The sequence below is a fragment of the Melozone crissalis genome, unplaced genomic scaffold, assembly GCF_028551555.1.
Source record: "Melozone crissalis strain CALT ecotype California unplaced genomic scaffold, PUWL_Pcris_2 ptg000013l_1, whole genome shotgun sequence".
Taxonomy (NCBI): domain Eukaryota; kingdom Metazoa; phylum Chordata; class Aves; order Passeriformes; family Passerellidae; genus Melozone; species Melozone crissalis.
This window is the reverse complement of record NW_026535791.1, coordinates 55,661,838-55,678,816: the sequence shown is the minus strand read 5'-3', so window position 1 is coordinate 55,678,816 and position 16,979 is coordinate 55,661,838. Positions and strand designations below refer to the sequence as shown.

Here is a 16,979-nt window from a genome sequence, read left to right as displayed (position 1 = left end):
TGCTGTCCCTATATCCATACTTTCTGGAAAGAATTAAACCACCAACTGACAGAAGAGTCATTTAGTATTTTCCAGATCCCTCTCATATGCAATGGAAAGCAAAAGTCATCATTATTTTACAAATACTCATTAATAAAATTCCAGGAGACTGCTAATTGATTGGAACAGAATTCATCAATGCATATCAATGTACTGGGGGAAAAACACTTTGTAAAATGCAAACTGGTTTGGTTTTATGTTTCCAAAACTTATAGATTTGTGTCTCCTGCTAAAAATGCAATTACATGAAGCAGGGTTGGGGGCTGCTCCCTTCCCCCCAGCAGCTGGGGCACACAAGTGGGTCCAAGAGTTGGTTTATTTCATCTGGAATTAAAGTTTTCTGATTTTCATTTCTGTAAAAGAGACAGGAGGAAAACACATTTCAAATAATTCAAGAACCCTTTTTTTCCCTCCAAAGACCATAAAAAACACAGGGGTTCTTCTCCCACCCTTAAGAAGGATACTTGCCCCCACACTGACAAGCAGTGGTGCTCAGGGTAGCAGTGAAGAACTTCTGTTAAAAAATAATTCTGTTAAAAAATAATTCTGTTAAAAAATAATAAGAATTTCTATTATAAAAATAATCTGAAGCACTATACAGATATTCTAGACAGGATGACACACACAAAAAAAAAGGCTGCAGAAGGGAGTGATGATGTCTTTAACAATTCTTTTCCTTCATTAAGATCTTGCCTTAATTTGATTATTCTTTTCCATTTTTCCCAAGTTTCTATGGAAACAATGAACCATCCTGCTAGATGTCGATGAATCATTGCATTGCTGGCAACAGCAGCAGGCAAAGCTTCCTGCTTTGCAGTGAGCTCTGAATTCTCCTACAACTTCCTGAAAGTTTCAGAAACAAGGAATTTTCATCTCTTGGACATGAGCACCAAATGCTGTGCCTCTTGCACCTCTTGATGGATCTTTAACATTCTCTGTAACTTTCAAAGTTTACACTTAACCATATTAAGGTGCATATTAATGCTACCTAGCAAAAAGTGCAAAGGAAGAATGTGTTTCCCCAATAAAGTTCATAACCATACTGAAGAACAAACATTCAGTTCTCTAATATAATAGACACCTCAGCACCAGTAACACAATGTGCTTAATTATAGAGCTGATCTAATCACTTTGTCAAATTCTTGGGGATCCACATAAGGAGGAAAATGCTTTTTACTACATGCAATTTACTACACCAGCCTTCAAGAGAAGAAAATCATAAGGAGACCCAGGATAATAATGCAATAGTGAATGCTTCACCACCTGCGTGACCAGAGCTAGGAGTTTTTCAAGTTCTGAATTTTTGCAACTTTAAGTGAAATTAATGAAGGTGCTAGACAGTTCAGCATCTTAAGGTCAAGCTTTTAATTTCTTGTGCTTATTTTGGCTGCCAAGACATTAATAGAGCATAAATTTATCTCCCTGCTTCTCCCATCAAAGAAGCTGACTTTGTTTCCCCTTCCATGTAACCTGCCTGGAAGGAAAAATAACAAAGTACTCCAAAGCCAGACAATGCTGAACCTCATTTTAGATATTAGCCTCTTACCTCTCTGCTTTTCCTTCTGCAGATGATGGCAAATTCTTCCTTTACAGTGCCCTAATGAGAATGCTAAAGATTTGCTTTGAAAAGATGCTTTTCTTCCTGCACCAGTGTCAGAAAACAGCATCACCCAAGTGGTGCAGCACAGAATTAAAGGGAATTCATGCACATCCAGCCTCAGCCTCAGAGCATTTCAGCACTACTATGATGGCACTTTTTGTAACATAGCTTTAGTAAACACAGACACTTTATGATCTATAAAGAGCATATGTTTCAGTTAGCCAGTAGTAAGGGTTAGGCTGAGGAGCAGCCATTGGTCTGCAGGCAGGATGGGCCCAGCAAAATTCAGTTCCTTAAAAACAAATGCCTAAAATTTTGGCATCCATATGTAAATTTTTAGGCTCACTCCCCATGCACTGCTTTATATGAGGAAAGCATGGAAACTGACTGAGACAGGCCCAGGCAGTGTTCAGTATCGTTTTCTAGACCATTATGTAAACAGTCTTCACCAAACATTTCTGGGGTTCACTGTTCCTTCCCTTTTCTCTGCAATTAGCAGGCTTTGGCTATCAAAGCCTCATTTCCAGGAGCTCCTCAGTGCCCTTCCTGCCATTTGACTGTGTCATACACCATCATCTCCCTCCAGCCTGAGGTTCAAGGTCCTGTGGGTACTTGCCACAGACTGGAGGCAGTGAGGGACTCTGCTCAGGCTAATTTATGTGTGCACACTCACACAGGAAACTATGATATGATCCCAGTGCCTGTGTTACATTCTGAATATACATTGGTGTTATCTGTAATCTTGAAGCTGGCTCTGCTGTGAGCAGGAAGCCAGAGCAGAACCCGCTCCAGACATCTCTTTCCCACCTACACTTTTCTGGGACTAACAAAAGATGCAGGTTTGATGACAGTCCAAAACTAACAAAATACAGAAAAAATCCAACCAAAAAAAAATATATATATGTATGATATATGTATCATACTGCCAAATAGGATGATCCTCTCCTTCCTGCCTCCATCAGCAATATTTTGTTTGTTTATTGCTCTGCGGTGACTAGCACTGCTGAGCCCACAAATCAACTGAAAACTAATTTGGCCAAAATCCATTTTTTCTAGGAAGTCAGAACCAACATTCTCTTGCCCAGTGCAGCTATACATGCACAGGGCTACAGGGCCCAGTGACAAATGCACTGGAGAACAAGGATTGCTCCTTTTGGCCTTGTTGGATTGTGTTGGCAGTAGAGGTGCAGCCTTTTAGGTGTTACAAAATCTGAAAGATAAAGTTTACCAAATTGATGAGATTTAGGCTTCTAGATCAGTTAACTCCATTTAAACTCCTGGGTGTGGGTAAATGACCCAAGTGCTTTTGGAAACTTGTGGAAGGCCCTGGCAGCCTCTTCCCAAGAGTCCCACCTTGCTGTCCTCCATGGCCAGCACAGGGACAGCAGGGGCAGAATGCTCCATGGGACTCTGATGGCCTGAGCACTGCTGCTGCCACTTCTCCCTTTCTCTCCCACTCCTTGCCATACTTTCTGCTTGCCTCTGGTAATGCCTGCACCCAGCTGCTCAAGGGTTCACCCAAGGTCCATCCAGAGCCAGGCTGCTCCCCTTGGAGCAGGAGTAGCTTCTGCCTGTTCAGCAGAGGAGGGGCCATGGAGGAGCCAGGCTGGTCCCTGCAATCCCGTCTAATCATACAGATGCCACTTTCTTCTCTGAGCAGGCAATACTGTACAAAGAGAGGAAAACAACACAAAGTGCCTCTTGACTGCACCACCATCTCCTCCCTCCCCAAATCTGGTTAAGATACCTGACTAATTTGGTTTCACTCTCTGAGGTAAAACATGTTGGTCTGCACCCTTGCTGTTGGAAAGGCTGCAAAAGCTGCCAGATCTCAGCTGTAACTCACCCTCACCCCCATCCCAGGCTGGGCATATCAATGTTAGGGCTTATCAGAGGACAGTGACTCTGGCTTTTAACAGCCTTGAGGATTCAGCACGAGGTTTCATTGCAAATTAGAACTGAATAAAACCTTCTGGGATGTTTATACTAAAACGGGAATGTGTGCATGTTTACCACATTCTTTGTATGAGGGGAGGATTACTGAGGTCACTAGAGCCCTCAAGGGCTCGCTCTAACTTTATTTGCAGGCAGAATTCTTCATCCCAGATGAGACCAACCCTGGCCTTCAGGCAGGACTCAGCAGCCCTGGTAGTACACAGTCTATCAGACTCTCTTCCCATCTCACTCTCCCAACCAAGTTTTTGTGGAAACAATTACAAGTCTATGAAATTACATAATTTGCCAAACACATCACTTCAGAAATGTTTTCTCAAGAACTTTACCAGCGCTTCTGAAGCTCCTAACAACTGTAATGAACATATTAACTTGACAGATGCTGAGCAGGAAATTCCCATCACCCCTTGGAAACTGGGAAACTTGACATGGTGCTTTCAGCAAGCAGCATGACACAGGAGCACCCTGACATCACTGAAAAAGCACAAGAAATGGCAGCTGTCTGAGCTGGGTCAGAGAAGTGCAGCTTTCCAGGCAGGAAGATGTGCTAAACTGAGGAGAAGACAGGAACAATTGAGGAAGTTAATGAATTTGCCATGTGAGTTTGAGCAGGCTGCTGAATATGTAATGTCTGTCTGGCATGGAAGCAGATCTGAAACCAAGTCTGAATCTGTATTTTGCCTTCATGCATACATAAAGAAGATAACCCAGAGGAAATAGCAGTTTATAAAGCCCCCCTTTGAGTGTCCACAACCAATATTTTCCCCACATCATATTTTTGACTTGTAGAATTAAAGTGATGACAAGGAAAAAAAATCCTAAAAATAAAATTTACTTCTGCAAAGCAAAGATTCAGAAAGTCAAAGCAGCCCATTGACTATGAAGCACTCAAATGCAGATTTCCCAAAGCAATAGAAAAATCCCTCTGCTGGTGAAAACATTTTTTCTAGGTCAGCACTCAAAAGGAGACTTTGCAAGTGGGTATTTTTATTTAGAATCATAACTGCATGAATGCAAGTTGTCTTTTTAGCTTAAAAACAAAAAATCAATGGAGAGACAATGAAGTACAAAGAGAAGCAGATGGTGGTGCAGCAGCTGGAGTGAGATGCTTCAGGCACAGCTGTAGCACTAACACATACATACCTGCCAGCAGTCCTATGAGAAGCATGACAACCCATCCTGACCAGGCATCCAGCAAACTCTTGATGAACTCCCATATGGATTCTTTACTTTTGCTTGTAATCTGAAATTAAACACACATATAGATGTTTTGTTGATTCAGGTTGACAGTTTTAGAGTACAAAGTTTAAAATAATTAAACTCCTAGATGGTGCATAACATTTTTCCATTCCCTACTTCCTTCAGTCCTAATAATTTATTCAGAGATGCTCAGCTGCAGGGATACTTACAAATTCAGGACATCCCATGTGCATATATTTAAAAATTTTAAAATTCTCCTCAACTCATCCCACATCTATATGTTTAGAAGTTCTCCTCTTCCAAGAAGGTAGGAAGCAGTAACCCTGGAAAACCACTGGTTTTGTCACTGCCAGGATGGCTGTGGCCCAGGGGTGTGACACATCAGAGCTGGCACGGGTACCTTGCGGTGGCGATCCGTGTCACGCGATTTCTCCCGCAGCCAGTCGATGGTATGGAAATCCTCATAAGTTCCAACATCAGGGAAAGGCTCATCCAGAAAATCCATCAGGTTGCCTGAACCATTCATGTCTCCTGCATTGACCATATTAGGATCTGTGTGTAGAGGAAAATCAAGTTTTTCAATAAATTCAAGCAGCTTTGTCAGGCATTTCAGAATCAAGTTTCCAGCATGAGAAGTAGTCCTAGGGCACATACACAAACTCTTCATATTTGCTTTTAAGAAAGCAGGGGGAGAAATATCCACCGCATATCCTACTAAAGCACAAGACAAAATAAAAGATACCTGTCCACAAACTAAAACAGTTAGAAGAGGCATTTGATGGGAACTTGGATGAGGGCATTTAGAGGTATGAGAACTTCTATTCCAGCAAGGTGGTCTGTTCAGGGACATTGGAATAAGATGGGCAAAGGAGGAGAAACCAGAATCAAAATGTACAAGAGACACAAACCTGACAGAGCAAACACGCAGAACATGAGCAGAAGCAAACCTCAGCACTCACACAAATTGGAGAGCTACTGTGTGTGTGCCCCTGGGACACAGGCTCAGCTGCTGGCTCAATCTGCACATGACAAAGTGGCAGCCAGGTCCAGGAGGGCTCCAGCAGCTGGGCAGGGGTCCTGGGCTGGGACTGGAGGAAGCAGCTGTGCACTTCTACATCACTTAACAAAGTGTTGTTCTAAAGATTGTTAATCCCACCCATCCTAAAAGAGATGCCTGGGAAATGGGATTTTGCAGAGAATACCTCGGGTTTGTAATCTGAAATGGTATATCTAAAAAAATCTGTTACCATGGAGTTACAAGGGAAAAACACAAACCCACATAAGAACGGGGACATAGACAGACTTTAGGGGTTGTATAGAATCTGCAGAGCCTGTAGCTCCTTGACTGACACAAGGTAACTTTTGCTGGTCACTGATGAGGCCAGGCCAGCACAGCACCAATGACTGCTGCCCAGTTCATTCCACCAGGTATAGAAATGGGAATTTCACAAGAATTTGAATCTTTGAAACTGTGAGGAAACTTCCTAACTCTGTAATTGGAACAGGCAAAAATGTAGCAGATAAGCTTTTAGTGGACTGTCCATAAACCCTGACACTCTGCTCAGCCCTCTTTACGTGGTGTCTTTTTTTCTTCCCCTCTCCCCATTTTCATCTGTTTTACTTGAAACCTCACCGTGTAATTTTTTTGCCCTGGTGGGGACCTCAGCAATGTAATAAGTAGGAATACTCAGCTGTGTCAGGCTCTGCTCTCCACTGTGTAGGGGTTTTGGGTGACACAGACAATGTGCTGAGCACAAGCAGCTGAGAAAAGCATTATTTTACAGGCAACCAGCAGGTCACCATTATACCATTAAGAGAAGCCCTTTCAAATGCAGAAATCAAATAATCTCCAAGCACCACGGCGTGTTTGTCTGAAAGGGAATCAAGCAAGTGAATCACAGCCTGGGGAAGGAAACTCAATGCAAAGCAGGTGTCCCTTGCAGTGCTGCAGAGCACAAATAAGCTGCCACAAAGTTGGGATGATTTAAAAAGCAGAAGTTAAGAAGAGCAGCAATGGGGAGCAGCAATCCTTTGCCAAGCAGGTGAGAGCACGCTCCCACGGTGGCTGAGTGAAACGGGAATCTGAATGTGGGATGAGTGCCTGACTACAGGAGCTGGAGCTGCAAGGGGATGCTGAGCTCAGTGTCTCCCACCAGGACTGGAAAGGGAAGCTGAAATGAGGTGAAAGGATTAGACCATGCTATTACTTGTTAACATACTTTGCGATCATTTGCTTCACCCCATTCTTCCTGTTATAGATGGATAATGAGATGATTGGCTCTCGCAATTAAGGTATGACTATTGTGTGAATATTAAGAAAAGCTTTAGTGCTGTATAGTTATGTTATTGTAGTTTAGATGTCCTCTGTTCTCCCCACAGCTCCCTTTCCCCCCTGTATTGTTGCCATCAGACAGCCTGGGCTGTCTAGCACAGGTACAAAGAAGCTGCACAGGTGTCCCTGGCATGGGGCAGCTGGGAATGGAAAAGCTTGGTGCTTAGGGGGAGCAGCATGGCAACACCTGACCTCCAATCCAGTAATAAGAAAGCAGTTTCCACTGATAAATGGTCAAGAAGAGCTGACTGACAGACTTTGGGAGGGGCCAGGGCTGGCTGGTGCAACCCCAGGGGTACAAAACCCTGAGCATCCATCTGGAAGATGAACTGGGCACGTGGTGTGCACAAGGGGCAGTTCCCAGCACTGCAGCTTTTTCCTTATGTAGTCCTTTCATTGTATTTTTGTTAAGGTTTAATAAACCTTTTTAGACTTTCCAAGTGAGCAGTTTTTACTCACATTCCCATAGAGCAAAGAAGGACCTGTAAAGAACGTGCAGCTCAGACTGTCTGCCTGCAAAGGCAGCACCCTCTGCTAAATAAACAAACTTCTGGAAACTGAAAGCATTGGCAAGTTTTCCTTCATACCACAAGAAAATTACTCACCATGCTAGTTATATCACGTAAAAAATAGCTTTTTAAGTACGTTGTCAATGCCCAGCACATGACAGTATTGTGATGGATAATACCAGGCCAGGCCACAAGTATGTAGGATAATTACAATCTCAGTGTGAATCTATCCCAAAAATACGTGCTACACAACATGTCCAAGGAGAGGAAAAATGTGCTAGAGACCACAGGGCCATGGAAGACTAAGAAAACAAACAAACTTTGAACTCAAGGTGCCGTACCAGTACCTAGGAATTGCAGTGAAGTGGATGACTGCCAGCCTTAAAGTTCACTTCAGGTACTATGCTTTTGAAAGCAGAGATGTGATATCAGATCATGCAAAACAAATTTTAGTAAATAAAACCTAGCTACAGCACTTTCAAACTGAGTACTAGAGTTTCCATCTTATATCCTATCACTAAGCACTAGAAGTATCCCTTTCCTTGTCTTTATTTTGCATTTATTTCCCTCACTTTACTTTGGCATCTGTAATAATTTACAAGGTTTATTTCAGGATGAGCTAACTTGGCCTCGGAGTGAAGCTTGCAGAGATGTTCTTGGTTCTGTCAGCAGAACTGGAGCCTTACACCAATCAACCAGGTACAGATATTTTAATACACATAAATTAGATATTTTAATACACATAAATTAAGGGCAAACTAACCTCATCTAAACATGAATTATAGCCAGGGGTACTGCAGCAATACACTCCAATGATGGCAAAAGCATGAACAGCCATGGTGCTGGTTGTCTCATTTGGCATGAGAAACCTGCACTACACCCAGGACACTAAAACCTAGACTCCTTTCAGAGCTGATGACAGGAAATGAACTATTTACATTAGAATGAAAGAGATTACTTCCCAGAAGGGATAATTTCTGTTTATTGATCAGAAAGAGACGTCAAAGGTAGACATCTTCTAATCTGGTCTAATAAGCACAACACTACCAGTTCAAAAGAAAGCATTGCAATACCATGACATGCAGAATTAGTTACAAATGCAGCTCCTCAGACCTGAGCATCTAAGAGATTTGGATGCTCTGACAGAGCTTATTGTATACAATGAAAGGTGTTGAGTTTTTCTGAGGAAATGTCTAACGTCTCTATTTTATCCCTTTGCTGTTCCATGACTTAGACATCCTTGCCGTCCTTTCCACTACATCTGCAGATGCTGATGCAACATAATCTGTGCAAGGGCTGTTTCCTGCCTAGTCTTTTCCTAATAATTTCTGGCACTCTATCAGCTTTTCCTGAGGCAGACATCCAACACTAAGCAGTCTCCTGTGACTCCCTAAGAGACAGTGGCCAGTTTGGAGCCCATCATTCTGTAATCTCTTAGGGACATTTTCCCTTTTATCCACTTTGAATTCCATCAGCCATTTTATTCCCTACAATAGAGACCCTTAACAGTGAGCACTCATTTTTACTAACTAGCTTACAATATCTACAACTGAACACATGTGTCAATAGTCTGCTGTAATAATTGCAAACAGGTTCTTTCTAGAAACTGAACTAGATAACAAAGAAACCTGACTGAATCACATATCTCTGGAACTCACAGGGGTCTCATTAGCAGGCTTCCCTGGATTTAGACCCATGCCAGACTACTGTGATCCTATAGATGTAGCAGTCCTGGCAGGGACTGAGTCACAAATCAAAAAAGGCCACAGTGCTGGACTGACAATTGTGCCTCCTGATAGAGCCTTTCCTGTCTGCCACATAACCTTACACATCTTCCAGAAATCTTGGGCCAGATCAATCTGATGGTCAGTCCCCAATCTCCCAGACAGCCATGTTTGGTGCACAGTGTTCTGAAGCCAGAATGAATTAGTTACCCTACAAATATCAGAGGTGCTGCATGAGAGCAAGCTGGAAGTAAGGGTCCAAATATCAGCCTGTGAAGCTTTACAACTGTGGGAAACCAGATCATTTTTGAACACATGAGAAAAGCAGAGATTCATGTAAACATATGAGAAAAGCCAGGGTGCAAACACAGGGAGCTGCTGGACCAGAACAGACCAACAAGCACAGCTGGTACTACATAAACACAAGATCTGGTTACATTTACTCACTTTTGTTATTTTCTAAAGAACCAAAAGGCAGTAGTATTACTGTATTTAGGGTCACATTTTTTCTGCAAGCCTCACAGTGAGTAAACTCGTCCCTTGACTTGGATCAGTTTGGAGCTAAGTTTTAGAGAAGAGTGATAAATCACATTTACAGTGAAAATGCTGACAAACTCAGCTTTAGAGCACTGTTACAGCACGTGCAAATGTAAAGCCACAGCTAGAAGAGCCCTATCAGGGAACTGACATTCCAGGTAGTATGCTGACTGACTGATCAGACATGAAATGTATCTGACATGGCAAGCACAGACCAAAACATCCTACGGTTCAAAGAGGCTGAAAAGTATCCTGATGGAAAACAACGAGCTGAACACTCATCAAAGGAAAACTCTTGGCCCTGACCTACTGCTCCTAGACATGCTAGTTCCATGCTATGTTCTCCTCATCCTGTTTTCTGTTTTAATTGGATACATTGCACTGAGGCAGGCAGTGTGATTTTTAATGCAATTCCAACAAGTTTCAAGTTACTTTCAAGAGATCACAGTTACTGAATTACTTCAACACTTCAAATGTTTCTAGCAGACAAACATTCACCTACATGCTTTGCTGTTTTCCTTGAAGTGGGGGGTTGCTATGTGACACACGGCAGGATGCATAAGTGACCCTTGCAAGAGGCTGGGAGAAGAAAGCAAAAGCCTAAATGCCAATTGCAAGTTTCTCAATTCACATTTGGAGTGCCTTTTTCAGGGTGACCAAAGCATCACCTGTTCCATCTCTAACAATGTATCATGTGTGAGCCAACAGACCAAAGGAGATCACAGTGTGCCTCAGGGCTCCTCTATGCTCTAGTACCAACACATTCACTGTGATAAAACAGAGGAGATCCCACTCCAGACACAAAGCTTTCCAATCATGACTCCATCGGAGCTGAGCCCACCACTCACCTGAATTGCTGGTCAGATGAGCTGTGTTCATGTAGCATGACATGACAGCAGTTACTGCAGAAAGGAAGGAGCGTGGGGGCTGTGAAAACCCCTGGGATTTATTTTCTGTAGTAGTCAGTAATGAACAATGCAATTTTATTGGCAGTCCTCACACTGGCAATCCCTTTGCACAGGCAGGTGGTTTGCCCCTCTGTGCCCCGAACACTTGTATTGACTGTTGGTGCCCCAGCCTCTTGGCCTTTCTCTGCTCAAGGGATCTGTCAGGCAAAGGCACCTCCTCCTGAGAGCTGGGTGCTCTGCCAGCATCCATCCATCCCCACTCCCAAGGAATTCAGACCCTGAATTCAGGGTGCCACAGGGCCTGAATCCAGGCAAACAGGCCAGTGCTGCCAGCAGAGTGAGCTGAATCACAGCACCACGGAATGCTCAGGTTGGAAGGGCTCAGAAGGAGCCCCAAGAGGGTAAAGCTGAGGGAGAAAGTTCCTAGAGCTGAGCACAGTTACACCACGGGTCTCCAGCACCACCTGGCCAGAGAAAATGGGCCTGGCAGCTGAGAAGGCAGCAAGCAAGATTATTAACAGGGTCACCATGAAAGACATGCATGAAAAGTACAGGGAGATGATTATGTCTTTTATAGAGGGGTCAGAGACTGAGGTCTGCTTAGCCTGGAAGAGACCAAGAAAGGCCAAGGTGGTGTGGATGTAATTCCCCTTCCACCACCTGCCATGTAGAAGATGATTTAGAAATGGCAATGTGTGATAGAGGAGACAGGTAAACAGCTATTAAACATTCTTCTCAACAAGAAGTAATATGCTGTTGGGTGGTGATTTTACAAAGAAAAATTCTTCAGCAAAAGCAAGCAGGCTGAATCCCCAGCAAGTTAAATGGATGATTTTCTATAGGTTGAAAAATATTTACAGGCAATCTAAGATTATGCAATTTAGAAGCTTCAGACTGAACAAGCCAAACAAGTTATTGACCTTCTGTCTTAATGATGAAGTTTATAAAAAGGTGTTAAAATGGCCTTGAACCAGAGTAATCACGTTCAGATTCCTGGAAAAAGCAGAAAATACTGAACTCGCTTACAGCCCTTTTTTTGAAACATAGTATGGGGGAAAAAATCCCTACAAATTGAGAAAATACAGAGGAAAGACAAGATTTTTAAATTGGCAAATGCTTTTCCTACAATTCAAGGACTGATTGCACAGCCTCCAAATACAAGTAAATAGCTCTGCAAACCCTCAGTTTCTCACCACACTAGCACAGGCAGGCTGCAGTAGCAGAAACACTACAGTAAAATATTGCAGTGTTTTATTGTATGGCCCTACCACCACATATTATGGCGTTTCCAGCTATGATAGTGTGGTCAAGTTAAATACAGTCACATCTTTGATGTGCAGATTTACCCTGAATAACCTCCATGGAAAAAATTACAAAGCCACAGCAGAGCTCAGAAAACACAGGGCATCAGATCACAGGAGAGAGGGCCTTGGAGAGCAGGGGAAGGCAGGGGGGAACATTTGGGATAAATGGCAGAAAACTGAGGCACTCCTCTGACCAAACCACAGCCTTCAGTACATGTGGCGACATGTACTCATGGGGTGACCCAGGGAACAGAGCAGGAGCACAGGCAAAGGGAGGCTCAGGGTGGCATGGATGGGAGCTGATACCCAGCCACCAGGGCTCCCCAGCCTTCCATCACAGCCAGACTCCCTCTGCTCCTTTTCTCCTCCATTCTCTTCCTCTGAGGGGTAAACCACATCCCAACGTCCCTGCTCCTTCCATGATGACTGTCCCTTTAGAAAACAATTTCTTTTGGTATGAAATACCATGTGCCTGCTTCCCCTTCAAGTTTTCTTGGAAAGTCTGAGCAAAATTAGTTCAGCTGCTCAGTTATGTCAGAAAAGGGGGGGAAAAAAATCCCAGCTCTTTCCCTGCAAGCTCCAAATGTAATTTTTGCCAAAATTGGCTCTATATAAAAAATGTTAAACTCACATCTCTGTTTCCAGTGAGTCTTAAAGGTCCCTCCAATAAATTTACTTGTTAGTGCAGATGTTGAGGCTGTGGAAAAAGCAGGAGGGAAGCATCACTGCCTTTGGAATATTCATCTGCAGTTTTGAAACTGAGCTGAAACATCTCTATTAAAGGATGCTCCTCTGCTAACAGCCCAGAAGTTTGGGCAGATGAGCCTCATGAACTGAATCAACCCCACACCCCCTTACTTCTTGAAGAAAACAAGATTTTATTAGGTAAAACACTGGAAGCCTTCAACTTCTGGGTAAGAAACTACATTTCAGGAGACAGGACACCCTGGAAACCAGCCCTAACAGTACAGGAGCATGGTTTCTATTCTTGGTTTTCCTCAAGTCCTCTTCTTCACAAAAAAGAGGGGGAGTTTCCCTTCTGAACCCATGGTTTTTACTGCCACAGAGCTCTAATCCATCTCTGAAGAGTCAGGGGTGCTACAGGGTTTTCCTCCTCATGTCAGACACAGCTGAGCTTTGCAGCACCAGTGCTGTTCTTTGCCTCTTCGTTCAGACAATTTTAAGATTAAGAGGAAAAACTAGGTTCGGAACTGCAAAAAGAAAAAGTGAATGTGTTCAGAGAGAGCAGAGTTGCACTGTCAGAAGGGAGGGGCCCTGGTACACAGTTATTCCTAAACAGCTCTTTCCTGAAATGGGATATTCAATGGCATTCAATGCATCTCTCACTGAAAACCTTTTTGAGCCTTCAGCTTGAAATAAAACTGATAAACCCACATTGGGAAAGCCATTCATCTGTTCTAGCATGTCATTCTCATGATTTGGGCAGAGGCTATGAGTCATTTTCACACAGGAGGGTGATGTTTGCCTGCTCACAGGGCACTGGTTTTCACTGCTGCCTTTGATGCCAGTGGGCTGCACAGCTCCAGACAAGTTATTGCATCCCCTGAGAGGAAGCTTCTGCGGGATGGGGAGACCCTTCCCTTGGGGTGATGCTTAAGAGCAAAATGTTAAGTGTTTTAGGAACAGCAGCCTCGTGTAACCCTGCCAGAGTCTCTCTTTTGACATTAATAATCATATGTGAATTTTTAGTTCTGCCAGGCTAGAGATGAAGTAAGCTGAAAAAAAACCCAACACCTGGTGTGTATGTATGCACACTCAGAAATGAATTAAGACACTTTCTCTACAATTTCTCACAAAGAGGAAAAATTATTGTTGGGTACCCTGAAAGCTGCAGGGTGGTGGCAAAAGCAACCAGGGAAAGGACTGGGACCTCTGGGCACCACACCCCTTTTGAGGGTTGAGCACCATGCTGAGCCAGGAGCTGTTCAGCCTGAGAAAAGCTGAACATGACACAACACCAACCTCCAACACAAGCAAGGTGCCTCTGGACTGTGGAGGAGCCTGGGTGTTGGGAGCATCCCCTTTTCCCCTGCTCTAGCACCTGGCTACAGTCACAGTCCTGCTCACTTTGCCCTCCAGATCAGCAAACAGCAGCTTCATGATGGAGCAGTTCCCAGCCCCAGGAGGTTACAGTGCTCCAGAGCCTGTTCTGTTCAGGCAGATAGGAAGTTCTTTAACCCAGGGTCAACACACTCCATTCCTCCTCCTCCTCCTCTGGTCCCTGTTTAAAAGCTTCCAGTCACTGCCTTTGAAAAGGTACAAGGTGTGTAAGAGAGGCCCCTATGGGCACAGGGGCTGAGCACTCTTGCAGCCATGTGCTGGAGCCCTGGCATGGCATCCCAGTGCTGCCAGGGACAGCCCCTTCCAGCTGGGGATGACCCCTGGATCCCACTTTTATGCTAAGTAACTCTTAGGGCACTTAAATCCTTAATTTCCAGGGCCTGCAGCACACACATCAGGCTGGTGCCCTTCTTCCTGCACAGAGGACGTTTAACTCAAACTGAGGGACCAGGAGAAGCCCTGCCTGGCACGCGTTTCCACAGGGCACTTCCATAGGATGCAGAGGAGGGGGGAACCCCTCACACCTGTAGAACCCTGCATGGCAGCCCTGCTGTGCTCCTTGCATGGGCAAAGAGCACAGTCCCAGTGATCCTGGTGGGCCAGGGCACAGCTGGGCTCACAGCCAGTGCTGGAGAGAACTGAGCCAGCCCTGACTCCAGAGGGAACCAAGGAGAAGAAACCCAGCACTGGCACTGGCAGGATGCAATTTCCCCCCCCACCCCTATCACCTCATGCAGCAACAGGTTTGTATTTCCATCACTTTAGAGGCTCAGTCTTGAAAAGACAGGAGAGGTTCTTTTGGAGAAAAATAAAATTGAAATTTATTTTTCTTTTCAGTTTGGAACAACCATTGTATTTTTGTATTTCAATAACTCATTATCTACTTATCCCTCCCACCACACCTTATTTTCTGATGCTGACACAACAGCATACCTGATCCCTGGAACCCAGAATTCAGCCCTCCCTAGGATGTACAATCTACTTCAGCACAGGAGATCCAAAATATCCCCCCTTAATGTATAGGTGAGCACACAGAGATTCTAGGCATGCCAAATTTTCACATTTTTCCAATAAGGGGAACAAATTATTTGAACAAAGAACAGGATTTGGAAGAATAAAAAAAAACGTCCTGTAGACCAGGAGTAAAAAGTCACCTGACTCTCTGCCTGATGAAGCTGAGCTTAGTCATCCTCGGTTCTCTGGCAAGGCACAGAATTATCTATCACAATTGTTTAAAAAATACATAATTTTCTTTTCTGACCAGTATTAGCTCAAAATTAATTTAGTTCCTCACACTGTAACATTTGCATTAGAATAAAGCTTTTAAAAAATTAAAAATTTTAAACCACTAAAATATATTTTAAAAGCTATACAGAAAAAAGCCCCACAGGGGAGTCACCATTTTTTTTCCTTTACAGATATATATTCATGTATTTGTACAGAGCACATAATTAAACATCCACACCAGGAGAATAATTAAACATCCACATCTGGACTTTGCTTCCACAAATATTAAGTCCAAAAGCACAATTTGCCTGTGATTTTTCGGCCTTTTGGTGATCAGCATTTTGCAAAGGTGCAAAAAAACCGCCTGTTGTCTCCTACATTCTTTATGGAAAAGGATTTTTCACATTTATATAGGACAAGGAAAAACTGACCTTTTACTACAGCAAATTATGCAGGAAACCTGTCAGACTAGGTGCTTCGAAACCACATCAGCAAAAATTAACAATAAAGGAAAAGCCTCTTTTCCCACATACACCTCTTAACCCCTCAAGCAAGTTAATCCTCATTCCTTTATAAGTTTAGACACAACAGCAACTTCCTTTAAGGATTCAGGGGGGAAAAAAAGGCAGGGGATGCAAGCAAAACACTATTGCTGCTCTCTTTGCACGACTGAATGGTGATGGCTGCTCACGTAAATGCAGAATTCCGCAGACACCCGAAGGAGCCATCGGAAAGCACAGGGAACAAAGGGCCTCCTTTAGCTATAAAGCTCCATCTGGCAGCATTTCCACGGGAGATGCCAGCCGGGAGATCAGCACAGAGCCAGCAGGCAGCCTCTGCACCTGCAAACCCTCGGCTCGCAGAGGAAATGTGCCGCTTCATTTTCCAGCAGAAACTGCCCGACGGAGCTGGGCTCTACGACTGCGGCACAAGAGCAACTGGCAAATTATTTTTTTCCGAAGAATTATGTTGCTTACCTGCAATGCAACATCATTTAGGCCAATCGCAATGATTTTAATAGCATCCTTGCCTGGGCGGTCTGGCTGCAGCAGCAGTGATGTCATGGGGAGGAAGCGGTAACAATCATGTGACTGCATCCTCCGTCTATAGGATATGGGATCGGGCACACGCAGCCGCTGCAATCCTGCGGGATTAAACCGCAAGCCTCTTTACCCTGCCTGCTCCTCGCACTGCAACACTCCCTCACCTCGGCTAATCAGTCCTTCTGTGCGTTCTTTATGCAACAGCACAACATTCAGGTTTTTCACGAGGTAAAAGCATAGGAAGTGTGCTGTGTGCATGCCAGCAAGTGATCCTGGTGACTCGGCAGGCCAGGGGGCTGCTCTGTGAAATACGTACTCACAGCAGCTTGGAAATGAGGCAAACTGCAATTTCACCATCCCTTGTGTTTTTCTGGCACTGCATTTTAAGTGCCAAACTGACTTCCTTCCATCTTCTGTGTCAAATTCATGCTTTGCAAGCCTCCCTCAAAGGTTTCATCCTTGTTACCTTCACTTCTTAATACTTCCCATCATCCATCCATCCATCCATCCATCCATCCATC

General features: G+C 44.0%; 1 protein-coding gene across 1 annotated transcript in view; it reads right to left on the bottom strand.

The window, feature by feature from the left end:
* Positions 1-16,475, bottom strand: part of CLCN4 (chloride voltage-gated channel 4) — a 39,564-nt gene extending 23,089 nt beyond the window's left edge. The window contains exons 1-3 of the mRNA XM_054271646.1: positions 16,393-16,475; positions 5,193-5,344; positions 4,736-4,835 (exon numbers count right to left, since the gene is read on the bottom strand). Of these exons, the coding sequence (XP_054127621.1) occupies positions 4,736-4,835; positions 5,193-5,336 (244 nt within the window). The 5' untranslated portion in view covers positions 5,337-5,344; positions 16,393-16,475. The remainder of the gene's footprint in view (positions 1-4,735; positions 4,836-5,192; positions 5,345-16,392) is intronic.
* Positions 16,476-16,979: the final 504 nt, after the last annotated feature.